This window comes from Coregonus clupeaformis, chromosome 17 (assembly GCF_020615455.1).
Source record: "Coregonus clupeaformis isolate EN_2021a chromosome 17, ASM2061545v1, whole genome shotgun sequence".
In the NCBI taxonomy this organism is placed as follows: Eukaryota; Metazoa; Chordata; class Actinopteri; order Salmoniformes; family Salmonidae; genus Coregonus; species Coregonus clupeaformis.
The window spans coordinates 18,520,032-18,540,277 of record NC_059208.1 but is presented as its reverse complement, the minus strand read 5'-3'; the positions used below and the strand labels follow the sequence as shown (position 1 = coordinate 18,540,277).

The window sequence follows — 20,246 nt, the reverse complement described above, 5'->3', positions numbered from 1 at the left end:
TTAATCAAAGAGATAGAATAGATGGTGTCATCTCAATCAAATATTACTACCCAAACAAACCAATCTCACTTTACTGTCAGCAACTTCAATAATACATACAATAGCTGGGTCCATTCTGACACCATACAGTTTTCTATATACCTATAGCCTATGGAATATTGACTGGCATTGACGTCAACAGGAGTTTCATATGAAAAATCAAGTTGCGAACATATTACTCAATTTTGTCTAACTCTATGCCTAATGGTGCCTCCTTCCTTTGTCCTCCTCTCATAGGTGAGCAGCGTAGCTCAGTGAACGAGTCCAGTAGTCTTCTGGGGGGTTCCCCGCGACGGCAGTGTGGGCGTAAGGGCTCACCCTACCACACGGGTCAGCTCCACCCTGCTGTGCGCGTGGCCGACCTTCTACAGCACATCAACCAGATGAAAACTGCAGAGGGCTACGGCTTCAAACAGGAGTACGAGGTAGGAAGTATGGGGACAGAGGCATGGTTGTGGCCGATGTGTGTTTGTGTGGTGTAAGGGTGTATTGCTGGGTAAGGTGTGAGAAAATACAAGTTTGTAGTCATGTCATCATACACTGTTTAGGGGTTTAAAATGTAGAATAAGTCATAATTTACAAGTCAAAATTGTAGACAGGAGATTATACATTTAGTAGTCAGATTGTGTGAAGTCACTCATATCCCAGTTCTCACAGACTGCAAAAATGTATGATCAGGGTTAAAATACACTTCTTGGACCAAGTTGACTGTGAGACTATTAATAAATCATCATTGTCTGGATCTCAAATAGCCCCTCTGTCAGAGTGGCTGTAGCAGTGTAGCTGATGAAGCCCCCCAATCCCCAGGGGATCCCAACCCCTGGCAGTCCTCCATTACCACACTGATAAAAGAAGATCCTCTGGACTCTGGTTGCAGGATAGTTCTCAATAGAGGTTTTTGGGCTCCACCACTGCGAAGTGGCTGGGGTGTGATGTATAGGATGCCACCGAGTTGAAAGTGTTCTTAAGTGGTGCACGGCACAACGAGGGAGACATTTTGTGAAATCAGATCTGCAATTAAGGAGAGAAGCCTGGAGGGACTGACAGGCTATGTTCCAAACCTCTTTATGCATCAGAGAGTGTGTGTTAAGGAGAGTCTTGCTCGGTTCACTTATCTCTCGACATGCAGACTGGAACTGAGTCTGTACTTTACTGTAGGTAGAGAGGGACATTGTTTTTGTTTTGGGAGACAAGCAGAACTGAACACACTTATTATTCCAGTACCTCTGTAACGGCTGATTTCCATGGCTGTCTGGATGCGTCGGGCCACATTTTGGAGGGCACACAGCCCTGAAACATGTCCCCCAGGTGGGATACTACTCCAGTCGAGAGCAGACTCTGGGGTGAGCTCCATCCCTGTCTGTCGCCTGTGGTTTCCCTGTCACATGTCAAGGAAAATAGAGAAAATATCTCACTCCCCCAATTTCTCCCTGGCTACATGCTTGCCCCTCTGGAACTCTGCTTGTAGACTCATTAAACTGTCCCCCATGGGCAAAACACTCTCCACTACAAACATCTATATTCAGCTCCCTGTATTTTCTATATCTGTGTCTCTCTCCATTACAATTGAAAACAATGAGGACTATCAGCTCGTGCTCTCCTGAATGGCCTAGGCTTTATTTCCCAGTGGAATGCTCTCTGCAGTGCATTGTAAAGGACTGGCATGTCTGAATTCCCACTGCAGTCACCTGCAGGTAAACACTAAGATATACATTGGAGAACTCAGGCATTCACTATGCTGTACAGGGCATCACCTTGAGGCAAAGCTTGAAAGGCATAATATATCTATTGATAATTCATTGTGTGCGGAATGAAGTAAACAAAACAAGAGCTGTTTTCAAAGATCACAGCCAAGAATTGAGCCAGTTTTTCAATTATGTCCTCAGGATGTTGACTTATACTGTCATTATGCTTAGGAAAAAGGAAAGCAGTCAAAACAGGTGGGATGGTTGATACAGTAATATTGCACTGGGGGAGAAAAGAGACAGCAATAATTTGAAATCACTGCAGCAAAATGATTCATAGCAAAGTTATGCTACGGCTCAGACTGTTCTTCACTGTGTCTCGTCTTTGTCTTCCATCCGAGTTTTACTCTTCATTTTTTGTGTGATCCTCAGAACCAATTAACCCCTCCCTCCCTTCCTGCACCCTCCCCCCCCGATCCATGGGCCTCACTCTCCACGTCTATATTGGGAAAAGTGGGGGGGTTGGTGTAATCCCAGGCAGGGTTTGGCCAGTTACTCTCTCTCTGGGGAGAAGCGGGGTTGTAATCCCCTGCTCAGCATGCAGGACTCAGGCTTGGATTCACCCAGAGTCCCCCCTGGTGGCTGAACAACCACAGGGGTGTGTGTTGGGGGGAACTTGGCCCCACACACTAGGTTGAGAGGAGTAGTTTGGCTGATAAGAGCATAAGAGAGCTGGATACCGCTGCTGGGGTTGCCGTGGAGTCAGGACTGTCATGGGATGGCGATAGTGGGGCATGGTGATGAGATGAGAGGAGCGTGTTGGAACAGAGTTGTGGATGGGGCCGTATGGGATTCACTAAAGTGCTCTCTCTGTGTGTGAACATGAAGCTAAGGCCCTTCCACATGTTCTGCATGATCAGTTAATGTGAACAGGTCATCTATGATGCTTTTAAACTCCCTTTCAGTCTGAATGGTCTTTGAATAGCACTACACCGTCGTGATGTATGCATTGGCTCACTACTTGAAAGATAGTGCTCCAATTATAGCCATTAATTTTCCATTTCCCCCTTACGTCGCTCAAACACAACAGACAAATGCAGATATAATGGTTTAGAAGAGACGCATTGTAAATATGTTTGACTCGATAGGGGAAGGGTGGTTTTGGTGATAGTATCATTAACATATACTTTCCTACACCTCTACAGAGCTTCTTTGATGGCTGGGACTGCACCAAAAAGAAGGACAAAACTAAAGGGAGGCATGACACGTTGATGGGATGTAAGTCATCATGGACATGCCAGCCCTCTTATGACGAAAGTACTGATCACCGTAAGCAATACTGTCAATCACAAATATTTGTTCTATTTTTTTGCGATGAAATGTAGGATCTTTTGGCTAGGTCTTCCATGTAAAATAGGTATTTTTACCTCAGTGGAAGAACCTGAGGTAAAATATATATATATATATATATATATATATATATATATATATATATATATATATATATATATATATATATATATATATATATATATATATAGTACCAGTAAAAAGTTTGGACACACCTACTCATTCAAGGGTTTTTCTTTATTTTTACTATTTTCTACATTGTAGAATAATAGTGAAGACATCAAAACTATGAAATAACACATGTAGTAACCAAAAAGTGTTAAACAAATCAAAATATATTTTAGATTTTAGATTCTTCAAAGTAGCCACCCTTTGCCTTGATGACAGCTTTGCACACTCTTGGCATTCTCTCAACCAGCTTCATGAGGAATGCTTTTGCAACAGTGTTAAATGAGCTGCTATAGACTACAAAGTGCTAACAGGCAGTATCTGGATAGTATGTGTGAAATGCTTGATAATGTATGTGGTATCAACAGAGAAGTATATTTTTTGGGTGATTTAAATATTGACTGGCTCTCATCAAGCTGCCCACTCAAGAAAAAATGTCAAACTGTAGCAAGTGCCTGCAACCTGGTTCAGGTTGTCAGTCAACCTACCAGGGTAGTTAGCTTTGAGTAAAACCAGTGTGTCTATGTATGCGGATGACTCAACACTATACACGTCAGCTACTACAGCAACTGAAATAACTGCAACACTTAACAAAGAGCAACAGTTATTTTCAGAATGGTAGCAAGGAGTAAGTTAGTCCTAAATATTTCCTAAACTAAAAGCATTGTATTTGGGACAAATCATTAACTAAATCCTAAACCTCAACCACATCTCGTAATGAATAATGTGGAAATTGAGCAAGTTGAGGTGACTAAACTGCTTGGAGTAACCCTGGATTGTAAACTGTCATGGTCAAAACATATTGATACAACAGTAGCTAATATGGGGAAAAGTCTGTCCATAATAAAGCTCTGCTCTGCCTTCTTAACAACACTATCAACAAGGCAGGTCCTAGTTTTGTCGCACCTAGACTACTGTTCAGTAGTGTGGTCAGGTGCCACAAAGAGGGACTTGGGAAAATTGCAGTTGGCTCAGAACAGGGCAGCACGGCTGGCCCTTAAAAGTACACGGATAGCTAAAACTAATGACATGCATGTCAATCTCTCCTGGCTCAAAGTGGAAGAGAGATTGACTTCATCGCTACTTGTTTTTGTAAGAGGTGTTGACATGAATGTACCGAGCTGTCTGTTTAAAATACAAGCACACAGATCAGACACCCATGCATACCCCACAAAACATGCCACCAGATGTCTCTTCACAGTCCCCAAGTCCAGAACAGACTATGGGAGGTGCACAGTACTACATAGAGCCATGACTACATGGAACTCTATTCCACATCAGGTAACTGATGCAAGCAGTAGTATCGGATTGAAAAAACAGGTAAAAATACACCTTATGGAACAACGGGGACTGTGAAGAGACAAACAAAGGTACAGACACATGCATACGCACACATTGTGATATTGTTGTATGGTGGTATTAAACATTTTGTATTGTAGATATGTAGTAGTGTAATAATATTATATGATGTACTGTTTTATATTTTGTTGTATATATAAAGTAAGTTCTTTAATATGTCTGGACCCCAGGAAGAGTAGCTGCTGCCTTGCTTTTCCTTCACTCTGCTGTCCAACTCATCCCAAACAATCTCAATTGGGTTGAGGGCGGGTGATTGTGGAGGCCAGGTCATCTGATGTGGTCCTCCATCACTCTCCTTGGTCAAATAGCCCTTACACAGCCTGGAGGTGTGTTTTGGGTCATTGTCCTGTTGAAAAACAAATGATAGTCCCACTAAGCGCAAACCAGATGGGATGGCGTATCGCTGCAGAATGCTGTGGTAGCCATGCTGGTTAAGAGTGCCTTGAATTCTAAATAAATCACAGACAGTGTAACCAGCAAAGCACCCCCACACCATCACACCTCCTCCTCCATGCTTTACGGTGGGAACCACACATGCGGAGATCATCCGTTCACCTCTGCGTCTCACAAAGACACGGCGGTTGGAACCAAAATTCTCAAATTTGGACTCATCAGACCAAAGGACAGATTTCCACAGGTCTAATCTCCATTGCTCGTGTTTCTTGGCCCAAGCAAGTCTCTTCTTCTTATTGGTGTCCTTTAGTAGTGGTTTCTTTGCAGCAGTTTGACCATGAAGGCCTGATTCACACAGTTGATGTTGAGATGTGTCTGTTACTTGAACTATGTGAAGCATTTATTTGGGCTGCAATCTGAGGTGCAGTTAACTCTAATGAACCTTTGCTGTGGTGGTCCTCATGAGAGCCAGTTTCATCATAGCGCTTTATTGTTTTTGCGACTGCACTTGAAGAAACGTTAAAAGTTATTGACATTTTCTGGATTGACTGACCTTCATGTCTTAAAGTAATGATGGACTGTGTTTTCTCTTTGCTTATTTGAGCTGTTCTTGCCATAATATGGACTTGGTCTTTTACCAAATAGGGCTATCTTCTGTATACCACCCCTACCTTGTCATAACACAACTGATTGGCTCAAACATATTAAGAAGGAAAGAAATTACACAAATTAACTTTTAATTGAAATGCATTCCAGGTGACTACCTTATGAAGCTGGTTGTGAGAATGCCAAGAGTGTGTAAAGCTGTCATCAAGGCAAAGGGTGGCTACTTTGAAGAATCTCAAATATAAAATATATTTTGATTTGTTTAAAAAAAATGTGGTTACTACATGATTCCATATGTGTTATTTCATAGTTTTTATGTCTTCACTATTATTTTACAATGTAGAAAATAGTAAAAATAAAGAAAAACCCTTGAATGAGTAGGTGTGTCCAAACTTTTGACTGGTGCTGTATATATACTGAACAAAAATATAAATGCAACATGTAAAGTGTTGGTCCCATGTTTCATGAGCTGAAATAAAAGATCCCAGAAATGTTCCATACGCACAAAAAGCTTAAAAATATAATACATCAATTGAATATACACCATCACAATACATCCATTATTTATTTTAGTCAGGTCTAAAGAAACATTATGATATGAAGAAAATGTATTTCAGAAGAACAGAATATGAGTTGGCCTACAGTATGCCTATGTTATCTGGCTATGTTCCGTGCCATAGGCTGTAGGCTTGTTAATTTAGCTGACAAGATATGCTTATAAGTCCCGTGGCATTATTTTATTTTATATGATTTTATAGTAAGAAGAATATAATTGAACTTAGCTGAATAAAATGGAAAGGATATTTTTCTCATTACATAGCATATGAAGTGGCTATGTTGAGCCTAAAAGTGATAATTTCCTATATGTTAGATTTAGAGTTATTTGGCAACTTTAGTTGTGAATGATACAAACGTTAGAATGTCTTAGAAATCAAAACATATGTGGGCTGCATGGTGTGACTATAGGCTATTAATTATTTGAGAAAGTAGCAAAAAAAGCTTGCGCTCTGTTCCTTGCCTCAGGCTGCACAGCCGTTCTCTCATCAATTGATCATATTTTCACCCATCAGACTATATTCTCAATTTAATTTTGTCTTTACTAATATGTAAAACTAGTTTCGATTTAGAATGGCCCATTATCAAATGGGCAGGAATAGGGGCAGGGGAAAAAATACATGTCATATGCATGCACTCGAATAACGAATGGAGGCCGCGCTTTCCCAAACGTATACTTCAGTTTTATAGTGGAGCATATGCTTTGAGAAATAAATATAAGAACACTTATTTTATTCCACGCATCAACCACTGTTTGCTCTCGCTACCCGACTGGTGATATTCTGCCCAAACTCTGTATGCCATGGGCTCTCCAACCCTGTTCCTGCAGCTATCCAGTGCTTAATTTGGGAAACCAAGTGAAATTTGTTCGGGAACATTGATAGTAACATGTTTTCACAACAAAACATATATCACTAAACAGTTGACAGACCATCTGCGTGCTCGAGAAAGGAATAAAGGAGAGAGAAGAGATTATGGAAACGTGAGATATTCTGTATAGCTAAAGGTAATATGTCACCCAATGAATTATGAAAATATAAAACATTCCCTATTACTAGGCTATTCAAAATCAAATACAAATTCACTAACTGTAAACCACACTGCATAATCAGCTAATCAACAGCATCGCCTAGGGCTATACATTCTCTCCTAGAGTCATGGATATACATTTTGGAGCGTAGCATAAGGTAACCTGGCCATCCAGTATGCATAGTAATACAGTCCACCCTCAAAGGCAATTGCTCTAATGTGTTAAATTTTGGAGTATAGGCTAGACCATGGCTGTTTTGAATTAATCATCACCTTAGAAAGCGCTGTCCATTTCGTTGTGTTAGGCTTTGAAACAACATCCGCAACAACCATGTTTTACATTGTTTCAACCTGCTGTAGAACTTCTTTCTTCAAATTTATCATCACAGTGAGGTGAGTTTTAAAAGTACTATAGGCCTACTGTTTTGATGATGTGATTGATGTGATTTTCAATTGCATTTGCATTGATGTCAGAGTGGTTAGCACTGAGTACCAGGCCATTAGGACCTGATGGTAGTTAGCAAGTTGGGTACTACCAAAGCATATCCAGAGTGCATAAAATGAGATTACCGTGACTCAACAGTCACATGGAATTGTACTGCGGTCATGACTCATGACTGCCAGTGTGGCGGTAATATGGTCATCGCAACAGCCCTATCTGTGATCAAGAGATGCATATCTGTATTCCCAGTCATGTAAAATCCATAGATCAGGGCCTAATGAATTTATTTCAATTGACTGATTTCCTTAGTGTTGGTCCCATGTTGAAATGACCTGAAATAAAATATGGCAAAAAAAAATCCATATGCACAAAAAGCATATTTCTCTCAAATTTTGTGCACAAATTTGTTTACATCCCTATTAGTGAGCATTTCTCCTTGGCCAAGATAATCCATCTACCTGACAGGTGTGGCATATCAAGAAGCTGATTAAACAGCATGATCATTACACAGGTGCACCATTTGCTGGGGACAATAAAAGGCCACTCTAAAATGTGTAGTTTTGTCACACAACACAATGCCACACATCAAGTTTTGAGGGAGCGTGCAATTGACATGCTGACTGCAGGAATGTCCACCAGAGCTGTTGCCAGATAATTTAATGTTAATTTCTCTACTATTAGCCACCTCCAACGTCGTTTTAGATAATTTGGCAGTACGTTCAACCAGCCTCATAACCGCAGAGCATGTGTAACCATGCCAGCCCAGGACCTCCACATCCGACTTCTTCACTTGCGGGATTGCCTGAGACCAGCCACCCGGACAGCTGATGAAACGGTGGGTTTGCACAACCAAATAATTTCTGCACAAACTGTCAGAAACCGTCTCAGGGAAGCTCATCTGCGTACTCGTCGCCCTCACCAGGGTCTTGACCTGACTGCAGTTCGGCGTCGTAACCGACTTCAGTGGGCAAATGCTCACTTTCGAGGGCCACTTGCATGCTGGAGAAGTGTGCTCTTCACGGATTAATCCTGGTTTCAACTGTACCGGGAAGATGGCAGACAGCGTGTACCCCATGGTGGCGGTGGGGTTATGTTATGGCATGCATAAACTACGGAAAACAAACACAATTGCATTTTATCGATCGCAATTTGAATGCACAGAGATACCGTGACGAGATCCTGAGGCCCATTGTCTTGCCATTCATCCGCCCCCATCACTTCATGTTTCAGCATGATAATGTATAGCCCCATGTCGCAAGGATGTGTACACAATTCCTGAAAGCTGAAAATGTCCCAGTTCTTCCATGGCCTGCATACTCATCAGACATGTCACCCATTGAGGATGTTTGGGATGCTCTGGATTGACATGTACGACAGCGTGTTCCAGTTTCTGCCAATAACCAGTAGCTTCGTACAGCCATTGAAGAGGGGACAACATTCCACAGGCCACAATCAACAGCCTGGTCAACTCTATGCGACGGAGATGTGTTGCATTGCAAGAGACAAATGGTAGTCACACCAGATACTGACTGGTTTTCTGATCCACGGCCCTACATATTTTTTAAGTTATCTCGGACCAACAGATGCTTATCTGTATTCCCAGTCATGTGAAATCCATAGATTAGGGCCTAATTTATTTATTTCAATTGACTGATTTCCTTATATGTATATAACTGTAACTTAGAAAAGTATTTGAAATTGTTGCATGTTGTGTTTATATACACTACCGTTCAAAAGTTTGGGGTCACTTAGAAATGTCCTTGTTTTCAAAAGAAAAGCTATTTTTTTGTCCATTAAAATAACATCAAATTGATCAGAAATACAGTGTAGACATTGTTAATGTTGTAAATGGCTATTGTAGCTGGAAACGGCAGATTTTTAATGGAATATCTACATAGGCGTACATAGGCCCATTATCAGCAACCATCAGTCCTGTGTTCCAATGGCACGTTGTGTTTGCTAATCCAAGTTTATCATTTTAAAAGGCTAATTGATCATTAGAAAAACCATTTTGCAATTATGTTAGCACAGCTGAAAACTGTTGTGCTGATTAAAGAAGCAATAAAATTGGCCTTCTTGAGACTTGTTGAGTATCTGGATCATCAGCAATTGTGGGTTAGATTACAGGATTAAAATGGCCAGAAACAAATAACTTTCTTCTGAAACTCATCAGTCTATTCTTGTTCTGAGAAATGAAAGCTATTCCATGCGAGAAATTGCCAAGAAACTGAAGATCTCATACAACGCTGTGTACTACTCCCTTCACAGAACAGCGCAAACTGGCTCTAACCAGAAGGAGGAGTGGGAGACCCCGGTGCACAACTGAGCAAGAGGACAAATACATTAGAGTTTGAGAAACAGACGCCTCACAGGTCCTCAACTGGCAGCTTCATTAAATAATACCCACAAAACACCAGTCTCAACGTCAATAGTGAAGAGGCGACTTCGGGATGCTGACCTTCTAGGCAGAGTTGCAAAAAAGTCATATCTCAGACTGGCCAATAAAAATAAAAGATTAAGATGGGCAAAAGAACACAGACACTGGACTTTTCCTTTGCAACTCTGCCTAGGCCAGCATCCCAGAGTCACCTCTTCATTGTTGACGTTGAGACTGGTGTTTTGCGTGTACTAGCTAATGAAGCTGCCAGTTGAGGACCTGTGAGGTGTCTGTTTCTCAAACTAGACACTCTGCTGTATTTGTCCTCTTGCTCAGTTGTGCACAGGGGCCTCCCACGACAAGAATAGACTGACGAGTTTCAGAAGAAAGTTATTTGTTTCTGGCAATTTTGATCCTGTAATCTAACCCACAATTGCTGATGATCCAGATACTCAACTAGTCTCAAGAAGGTCAGTTTTATTTATTCTTTAATCAGCACAACGGTTTTCAGCTGTGCTAACATAATTGCAAAAGGGTTTTCTAATGATCAATTAGTCTTTAAAAATAATAAACTTGGATTAGCAAACACAACGTGCCATTGGAACACAGGACTGATGGTTGTTGATAATGGGCCTCTGTACGCCTATATAGATATTCCATTAAAAATCAGCCGTTTCCAGCTACAATAGCCATTTACAACATTAACAATGTCTACACTATTTCTGATCAATTTAATGTAATTTTTTATGGACAAAAAATTGCTTTTCTTTAGAAAACAAGGACATTTCCAAGTGATCCCAAACTTTTGAACGGTAGTGTGTATATATATATATATATATATATATATTTAACTTATTTTAAATAAAATGTCAAAAAAAGATTGTATGGATGTGTTATTTAATTGAGTTGTATGTGGTGTGGATGTACTGTAATGTAATTGAAAACATGGCTGAGATGTGATTCTCCCATTGTGTCCATTCCAGACGACCGCCACAGAGTCAAGCTCCACCCACTCCTGGGAGACTCCAACTCTGACTACATCAACGCCAACTACATAGACGTAAGTCTCACCTCACCTTCCTTTCTGCTCTGAATCCTGTCCAATGATAGTGTTATACTGGGAAACACATCAAGTCATTACTTATACAATACATTTCACAGTATTTTGTGTCGCCCTACGCAATCCGGTGCCCCAGATTTACCTGTGAGAGGTTATTCCTGTTCCTGGAAACACCAGCCTCCACCCCCCATCCGCCAATCACCCCCCGCCACCCCCACCCTATCCAATCACAAACCTTCCTCTTGGCATTCAGCCAGATGCCATGTCTGTTTGGTGACTATCTCTACAATCCCTTATCCAACGCTATTAATAGACAATAAATTAAATTATAATACCAAGTCCCGGTGGTAAAGCCCTTTGTAAAATCCCCCAAATCCCTCTGAATTGAATAGACTGGATTGATGTTGTTCAACCCCTGGATGAACGGGGAGCAGCTCTGAGACATGATCTCTTTGGCTGCTCACCTTCACTTCACTGTACTTTTTGTTTCCATCTGCATCAACTAGAATGTGTTACCCGTAGAGCAACATGCATCATCAATTTGTTGGACTGTACACTCATGAATACACATTATTCCATCATAAGAGACAAACTTGTCTAAAACGCCTCGTCAGAAAGGTGAACACTCCTTTTACATCGTTTAGCCGGGAGAGATAGAGAGAGAGTGGACATGTGGAGGAGAAATGCTTTTAGGGGACTTCATTAGCATAGAGAGGGCACTTGAGAGGGTGCTAAAATGGGGCCGTCCTATTTTGACTCCAGCCATTGTGAGGGCGCCCATTATAGTGTCAGGGCACAGGGAGGCCAGGCATCATTAGGGACATGCCACTCAATGCTTGGGCGCTACCCGCTGTAGTGCCAAGTTGGCCCCTGACAAGGCTAGCCCTGGCGATGAATGACGAATACGTTGCCAAGAGGAGTACTTGTAGAAAGCCCATTACTATTTCATCAGAGGTTAAATGGAAAAGTTGATCCTCTCTCTGAAACGTGTTTTCTGTTTGTTAAAGTAGACGTTGAAGAAGTGCGAACTCTCAGATTGTTTTTCTCTTTAGCATTTGATTTGATCTCTTTGCTACTCGTCGCCTGGCTGCGTGGCTGTGTGTGTGGCTGTGTGTGTGTAGGTGTGTGGGTATACAGTATTGTGCTGTATGCATATGCATGCTTGGCAGCTGCCTGTGTTTGTCATGTGGTGTAGTACATACAGTGAACCCTGCTGAATGCTATATGGGAGCCTCTACTTTGTTAAATAGGGAGACAGTCCAAAGCAATACACACACATGGCAGCGCATGCATGAACAAATGCACGCATGCACACAAAACACGCACTCAATCTCACACACACATACTGTATGTAAACAAGCACACCTCTCCATACAGGTTCTCCACCTGTCTGCAACCTTCAACTCCTTAGATTTCTCAATCTTCTTTCATTAACTAGCTTCTATCTCTTCTCTCTTCTTTTTCTACTACCTTCCCCACCTACTCGACTTTGGACCCTGTAGATTCGGATTAACAGGGAAGTAAGTACTTCACCGCTCTTTCTTCTGTCTGCCATCCCTTTCTTTCCCCTCTTTCCCATGCAGTACATCCCTCTTTCAAAATTCAAACTCTTCAGTCTAGTGTTTGGGAGCCCGCGTTCAGAGTTGGCACAAAGCAAGCTGCTCCAAGGTGTCACAATGTTCAGATTACAGCAGAGTGAAGAAACTCTGGGGGTTGCCATCTCTTTTCCTTTTATCTGCCATTGAATCTTAGATGTTGGTCTCTTTCTATGTCCACCTGAGCCATGGCCAAGCTTCGAGTCAGTAGCTCATCATGCAGTAGAATAACCAGAGCACCATTGCACTCTGGCAATAATGTTCCACATTGAACAAATTGGAAGCGTTGAAAGAGTTAATGTGAATAGGCACCCTTTTCTCGACCATACCTGAATCAAAGATAACCACATATCTGCTGAAGACGAGACTGCCTTGTGGCCCATTGTATGTGTGACCTGTAAGCATATAGAGCTGTGTCATTGTCATCGTCACCATACCCACTGGCATGCCCTGTCATCTCCAGCATGTGACAAGTGTCCCTGTGCCGTTATATTACTTGTACTTGCATGAGGTCAGAACTCAGGAGGTTACGGTTGCCACGATGACCGGTTGAGGTGGAGGTGCGTGGATGCCGTGGACATGCTGAATGTGCTGCCCAGGGCCACAGCGAATCGTGGGTAGTGGGTCTCACTGCATCCCTTCACTGTGACAGTCATTCATCTCCATTACACACTTGTCCCTTTTGTGTCTCACTGGGTATACCCGAATTTTCACACTTTTTTTGAGTGTGACACAGAACAGATGCCAGTTGTCTTTCTATGGGGAAGTAACAATGAGTAATGTTCTGTCGACAAACTTCTTCTTATAGCCTACTGTACAGTGAGGTGGTCCCCGCCTCTTCACGACATCGTCACCCATAAACACTTACACCATAAGGAGGTATTTTGGCAGATTTTCAAACATTCTTTGATATAAATGGTCTTCTGTTGACTCATTCTGCACGCAAGTTGTACAACTTCTTCTGAGCAATCATTTTGGCTTTGAATATATATGTGGCCGGCCGTCTCGATTCGGTCTTATGTAGCAAAATTTGAAATTGTGTTTTTTTACATTGGATAAAAGTGGAGACTCAGAGCTAGATGGTATATCATACACTACAGTTGAGGAACAATGGGAAAGTAATTCTGCTTTGAAAGTTGATCAACTTTTAACCTCACTTTTGAGAAAATGCCCCTTGAATGTTTTGGTAAACCTACTGGAGAGCTCTTCTTTGTCTACACCCATTCAACATCGTTCACACCCTCTTAAGCCATAGCCCCGCCCATCTCTTTAAGGATTCACATGTGAGGCCATGTACTAAACAACCAAAGATTTCAAGACTAAAGGCTTGTTTATACTATGGGTGTATTCGTAAATTCAATATGGAGTGCCAGAGTACGCCCTGGGAGTTCGTAAACTCAGAGCGTTGTCAGATTGTCCGTTTGTAAATTCAGAGTGTTTTGCTCTCGGAGCGTTCAGAGCGCACACTGGACACTCTGGCCAAGGAGTAGGGTTGATCCAAGCATTCTGACCTAACAACAGCAGTCAAGCTCCCAAGCTAACTGGCTAATATTGGCTAGCTTGCTAGCTAATTCCACACACATGAGTGAACAGCTCACTCTGACCATTTTACTCACCCTAGCAGAGCTGGTTAGGCTGTTTTTATGTTATCCAGAGCGTTGGTGACTGCAACAATTTAATTATGCTTTTTTGACGACGTTTACTGACACCGGTCATATTCAACGGGTGTTGAGCGTTCGTAAATTTGTCAGTTATTCTGCGCTCTGGCACACTCAGACAAGAGTGCTCTGAAATTGGAGTAGATAGCCAGAGCGAATTTACCAGCTACGTCTACCGACAGTTGTTGCAGTGACATCATGAACATTCTATTGAAATGGTTACTTGCATAGTGGAGTCTTTTGTTTAGACATGTAGCTAGCTAGCTAAACAATGAACCATAATCCCAACTCATAATGTTACTACCCTGCATGAATCTGCAGATAGCTAACCAACCAGGTTCAATGTTAGCTAGCTAACATTAGGCTATAACGAGCAATGTAAATGGCTCTGAGATACGAATAATATTACTACACAGATCATACACATAACATTATCTAGCGAGCCAGCCAGTTAGTTAGCTACCTAACAGTATGCTTTAACTTGAAATGAAAAGGACTTCGTGAAAAAATTTGAAACGTGTAATATCTGAAAATGTAGCTAGCTAGACTATCTTACCCGTATACATGGATGTCCAGCCCATCCATTATCTCAGCCAATCAAACCAACTAGGCTCGTAATTTAACAATTGTATTCGTATTTACAGATGGCATACACATTTGTTATTAAGGCACATGAAAGATGAAAGTTCACATGTTCCAGAAGGCATTTCTGCCCAAAAAGTTTACCTTCAAATGCCTCTCCTGTGAAGTAGTGATGCACGACATATGCCTAGTTTCCTGAAAGAAGTCACATATTTTTTGTGGATCCCTTTGTTTCAAGGATGCTTTTTCCTCTTTTGGTTGAGCACAGTATCTACACAGTATCTAGAGCATCCCCCCCCCCCTCCACACACCCAAAAAGTTGGGGTCTCAACTTACTGTTGCGAGTTAGAATAGTAGAACACACAAAGTGCAATTTCGAAATTTGGTTGTGCATCAGCAATTTTTCTCATTATCTCATTCACTGATAGTAAGTCAATTAGCCCATGTCAGCTAAAATGTTGTACATTGCTAAGTTTGTTTAGCAGCCAGCTATCTAAACTTGTTTTCATGGTTGAATTACCGGCCCGGGGGCCCCCATTGATTTTGATAGTCAGTCTCACTCAGATATCATTATAAAAACTGCAAACATTTCTCACCACCCTATTGCAAAATGTGTAGAATTGCAGGAAATTAGCTGTAAGACTGCAAAATTTCCTCTACATCCCATTGCATCTATAAAAATTTTTTAAATGCAGTATTTTGGAGCAGTAAACCAACTCTAACAATACAAGGAGAACATATTATTTTGTGCATTGTGTTGTATAATGAAATCCGATTCCTATTTCTATGGGACTTAAAAGTAGCGTAGTATTCTAAAAAACATAATTTGGATGGGTAAAGTGGATGTTCTGAATCACTCAAACAACTGCTGGGACTATAGTCTCTCTCTCTCATCTCTCTCAATGCCAAACAAAGTTTTGTGTTGTCCCATTCTGTTATATCGTAACCATGTTTGTGTTGTGACGTCTGTGTGGGGGGATTTGCACATGCTTTTAGAAGTTGATGGCAACTTTTAGGGAAAGCCTGACATGCAATGGAACTCTTTAGTAAGCTGTGCTTTTGGGAGGGGTTATTTAGCATGCACACCAAACTGTAGGCAGATTCTCCCTAAAGCGCTGCCTGAGGCACAGATGGCTTACTCAGCATGTCATCCCTCTTCTCCTTTTCAGGGCTACCATCGATCCAACCACTTCATAGCCACTCAGGGTGAGTATCCCGCCATGTCTGGAGTTGGGTGCTTGTGTGTGTGTTTTTGTGTGATAAATTGAGGTTGACGAACCTACCCAATGAACTTCCATGTAGGACCTAGCAACAGTGACACATAGACAGACCTCAAATGTCTCTCCATCCAATCAAAAGGTGACTGCACGTGTCACCCGCCAACCCACTGCAGCCGTGTGATTGATGCCACTGAATTAATCATGATGAGTAATACATTATTAACCCACATTAATTATAGCTGTTCACCCTGCGTGACATGGGGTGGGTGATACATGGAGACAGAGTGTGTGTCTGTAAGAGCATATAGATCTGCCTCTGTCAATCATCCACACCTGTGATCTCGTACTAAGCAGCAGTTTGGGTGCACGGACTGTGTGTGTGTTTGTGGGTGCGTGCGTGCGTGAATGCGCATGTATACATCTGTTTCCTTTTTGTGCGCATGCATGTTTTTCCATGCGTGCATGTTTGGATGTGTAGATTTGATGGCTACACACCCTAGCGTCAACTGAACTCTCCCCTAGCATGTGTCTAGCTACTCAGGAGTTTCAGTTCCCATGAGGCCTCCAGAACAAAGTCACTCAAGGTCTCATCTGCCGCTTATCTTTCACAAACACTCCTCTCAGAGTAGAGAGAGGGAGAGGGAGAGAGAGAGAAATGAACAATGCATCTCTCTGTGAGCTTCTCATGCGTGCTCCTGGTTTTAAACGAGTTCTTCCTATTCTTAAAGTGTCTTCCTCAGATCAATGTAACTGGCTCCTGAACCTCGGGGGCCTTATCATCTGTTTTTTGTTTCACCTGTCACTTCTCAAACTTCTCATACTGAGCCACTGTTCGTTGGCACAGACCAATAAAAAATCTGCTATGAAGCACTGTACAGCACAACTATAATTACAGTAGGGCATGTGACCTGACCAGGAAAAACTATTTGGCCGTACTTATAACCTAGGTGTACTGTACTTCATAGCTGCATGTGCCTTGATCCTGTGTCCAAGAAAAGTGACTTAGTACAGTAGTATCAGGTCACGTGGTCAGGAAACAATCCTGGTCCTAGTCATATTGATAAGTTGTATGTACAGCAAACTGTTTTTGACTGACATGGTTGATGTGATGGTTTTTCCCTCTGTCCCATAGGGCCCAAACAGGAGACAGTGTATGACTTCTGGAGGATGGTGTGGCAGGAAAACTGCTTCAGCATCGTCATGATCACTAAACTGGTTGAGGTCGGCAGGGTGAGTCTCACACTCACACCTCTCTCCTCATACACACCTCTCACACACCTATCCCCGGCACCATTGATTCCATCCATCCGGCCATCCATCCATTCATAGAGCTCTTCAATTACCAGCAGAATCATAAGTGCAAAGGGGGACACAATTTAATTTCCTCTGTACTGTATTCAGGTCCCTGCTATTTGCTCAGACAGACATAATTGTTAGAGTAATTGAACCACCAGCAGAATGTAAACGCTATAGTAAGGGTCCCAGAATTTTATTCTGAAGTCATAAACATAGGACACAGTGGTCAGGATGACACATTGTTTATATCAATATCAGTACATCCATCCTTAATGGAAAACATTAGTGGTGGCCCAGTTCTAGATATTATGTTCCCCATCATTAAAGACTATTATAGTTACCTCCTCTATCTATGGAAGAACTGGTTGATTTTGTTTGGAGCTGAATTTAAGTATAATTGTTCTGTGTCTTCTTTCCTTAAATGTATTTCATGCTGAGCAGTAGGTAACATCATTCACCAACAAGTAACAAACTGTCAAGAGGAGTAAAACAAGGTTGTCCACTATCGGCATATCTATTTATTATGGCCATGTCACGGTTTACTAAGCCAGAACCCAGAAGCAGACCAGGACAAGGTAAATTGAAACAAAGGTGAGTGTTTATTTAATAGATCCACGAGTGAGGCTGAATAATCCAGGGAACAGAGCGGGTGGCGTGGATGGGTTGTTGAGGGTGCAGTGGTAGGTCCAGTAATGGCTCGGCAGCCGCCGACCATCAGGCAGAGGTTGGGTGAAGGTTCCGGGTGAGTGACTGCAGATAGAACAAAACGGAGGTAAGTATACAGCAAGTCAAAAAGGTGCAAAACAACAAAACTAACGCTAGAAGTTCCAAGGCTGATACACGGACAAACATACTGTTCATGGCTAACGATCCGGCAGGGAATGGATGTTAGGCCAGAGCCTAAGAAGGGTGATGATCAGGACCAGGTGTGCAGATTGCTGATGGGATGCAGGTGCGGAAATCAAGAGAGCTCCCGCCTAGCAACGTTGCCCGGCAACCAGGCAGGGAGCGTTCCAGAACCCTCGGGAAACTGGAGATCCCGAGCAGAAAAACTAGTACACAGACAGGAACCGACTCAGACTGCCGGGATCGTTACAGTACCCCCCCTCCGACGAACGCCACCGGGCGGACTCCCGGAGCGCCAGGATGGAGGCGGTAGAAGTCACGAATGAGGTCAGCATCTAGGATCTGTCGCCGCGGAATCCAACTCCTCTCTTCAGGACCATACCCCTCCCAGTCCACGAGATACTGGAAACCCCGGCCCCGCCGTCTGGAATCCATGATGCGTCGCACCGTGTAGGCAGGACCACCTCCGATCATCCGAGGAGGAGGAGGAGGAGGCGGAGGAGGCAACAGAGGACTGAGGAGAACAGGCTTGAGGCAGGAGACATGAAAAGTGGGATGGACTCTGAGCGTTCTCGGTAGTTTGAGTCGAACTGCAACCGGATTGATCACCTTCTCCACCACAAACGGACCAATGAACTTCGGTAACAACTTCCTAGACTCAGTCCGTAAAGGAAGATCCCGTGTGGCCAACCAGACCCTATCTCCGATGGTATAGGTGGGAGCGGGGATCCGGCGACGATTCGCCTGGAGCTGATACCGGTCCGAAACTCTAAGGAGTGCCTTTCTGGCCCGATGCCAGGTCCGGTGGCAACGGCGAATATGGGCCTGAACAGAGGGCACTGAGAGCTCCTTCTCCTGAGAAGGGAACAAGGGAGGTTGGTAGCCATACAGGCACTGGAAGGGAGACATCCCAGTGGCAGATGTAGGGAGAGTATTGTGGGCATACTCAACCCAAGGCAACTGAGAGACCCAGGAGGTGGGGTTGGAGGAGACAAGGCAGCGTAGCGTGGATTCCATCTTCTGGTTGGCTCTCTCCGCCTGACCATTAGATTGGGGGTGAAAACCAGATGTGAGGCTGACTGTAGCTCCAATGGCCAAACAGAAGGACTTCCAGACAGCAGAGGTAAACTGAGGGCCACGGTCGGAAACGATATCACTGGGCAAACCGTGGACCCTGAAAACCTCCCTAACCAGGATCTCGGACGTCTCCGAGGCAGAGGGAAGCTTGGCAATAGGCACAAAGTGGGCGAACTTGCTGAATCTGTCCACGATAGTCAGAACGACCATGTTCCCCTCAGAAGCGGGCAACCCAGTGACAAAGTCCAGGGCCAGATGCGACCATGGTCGCCGGGGAATAGGAAGGGGGGTGAAGTAGTCCAGAGCTGGGCCGATTGGTACTCTTATTCTGCGCACACACTGGGCAGGCAGCAACAAAACCCCGAGTATCCTCGGCCATGGCAGGCCACCAAAAACGTCTGCGAAGAAACGCCATCGTCCGAGCCACGCCAGGGTGACAAGCCATCTTGCTGGCGTGGGACCATTTGAGGACAGCAGGACGAACCGACTCAGGCACAAACAACCGACCGGGTGGACCGTTACCGGGACCGGGCTGCGTCCGAAGGGCCGCCATCACCTCCTCCTCAATCTTCCACGTAACTGCTCCCACGACGCAGTTCCGGGGGAGAATTGTCTCGGTCTTGGACCCACTCTCTTCCGTCTTGGAGAACATCCGGGACAAGGCGTCCGCCTTGCCGTTCTTAGATCCAGGTCGGAACGTCAGGGAAAAATTGAATCGTCCGAAAAACAACGCCCACCTGGCCTGACGGGAGTTGAGACGTCTAGCCGATTGCACGTAAGCAAGATTCTTGTGGTCAGTCCAGACAATAAACGGTTGCTCCGCCCCCTCCAACCAGTGGCGCCACTCCTCCAAGGCAAGTTTCACCGCGAGAAGCTCCCGGTTACCCACATCGTAGTTCCTCTCCGCAG

The 20,246-nt window shown here is 43.4% G+C and overlaps 1 protein-coding gene across 5 annotated transcripts in view; it reads left to right on the top strand.

Annotated features, from left to right (window-relative positions):
* LOC121585925 (receptor-type tyrosine-protein phosphatase U) overlaps nt 1-20,246 on the top strand; it is a 362,429-nt gene that overhangs the window by 284,081 nt on the left and 58,102 nt on the right. For 3 of the 5 annotated variants that reach the window (XM_041902265.2, XM_041902267.2, XM_041902264.2), the window contains 5 exons: nt 277-464; nt 2,930-3,002; nt 10,987-11,063; nt 16,068-16,104; nt 17,251-17,348. In XM_041902265.2, the coding sequence (XP_041758199.2) occupies nt 277-464; nt 2,930-3,002; nt 10,987-11,063; nt 16,068-16,104; nt 17,251-17,348 (473 nt within the window). Of the gene's footprint in view, nt 1-276; nt 465-2,929; nt 3,003-10,986; nt 11,064-12,565; nt 12,584-16,067; nt 16,105-17,250; nt 17,349-20,246 lie in introns of all 5 variants that reach the window. The other 2 variants (XM_041902266.2, XM_041902263.2) reach the window with 1 other exon arrangement.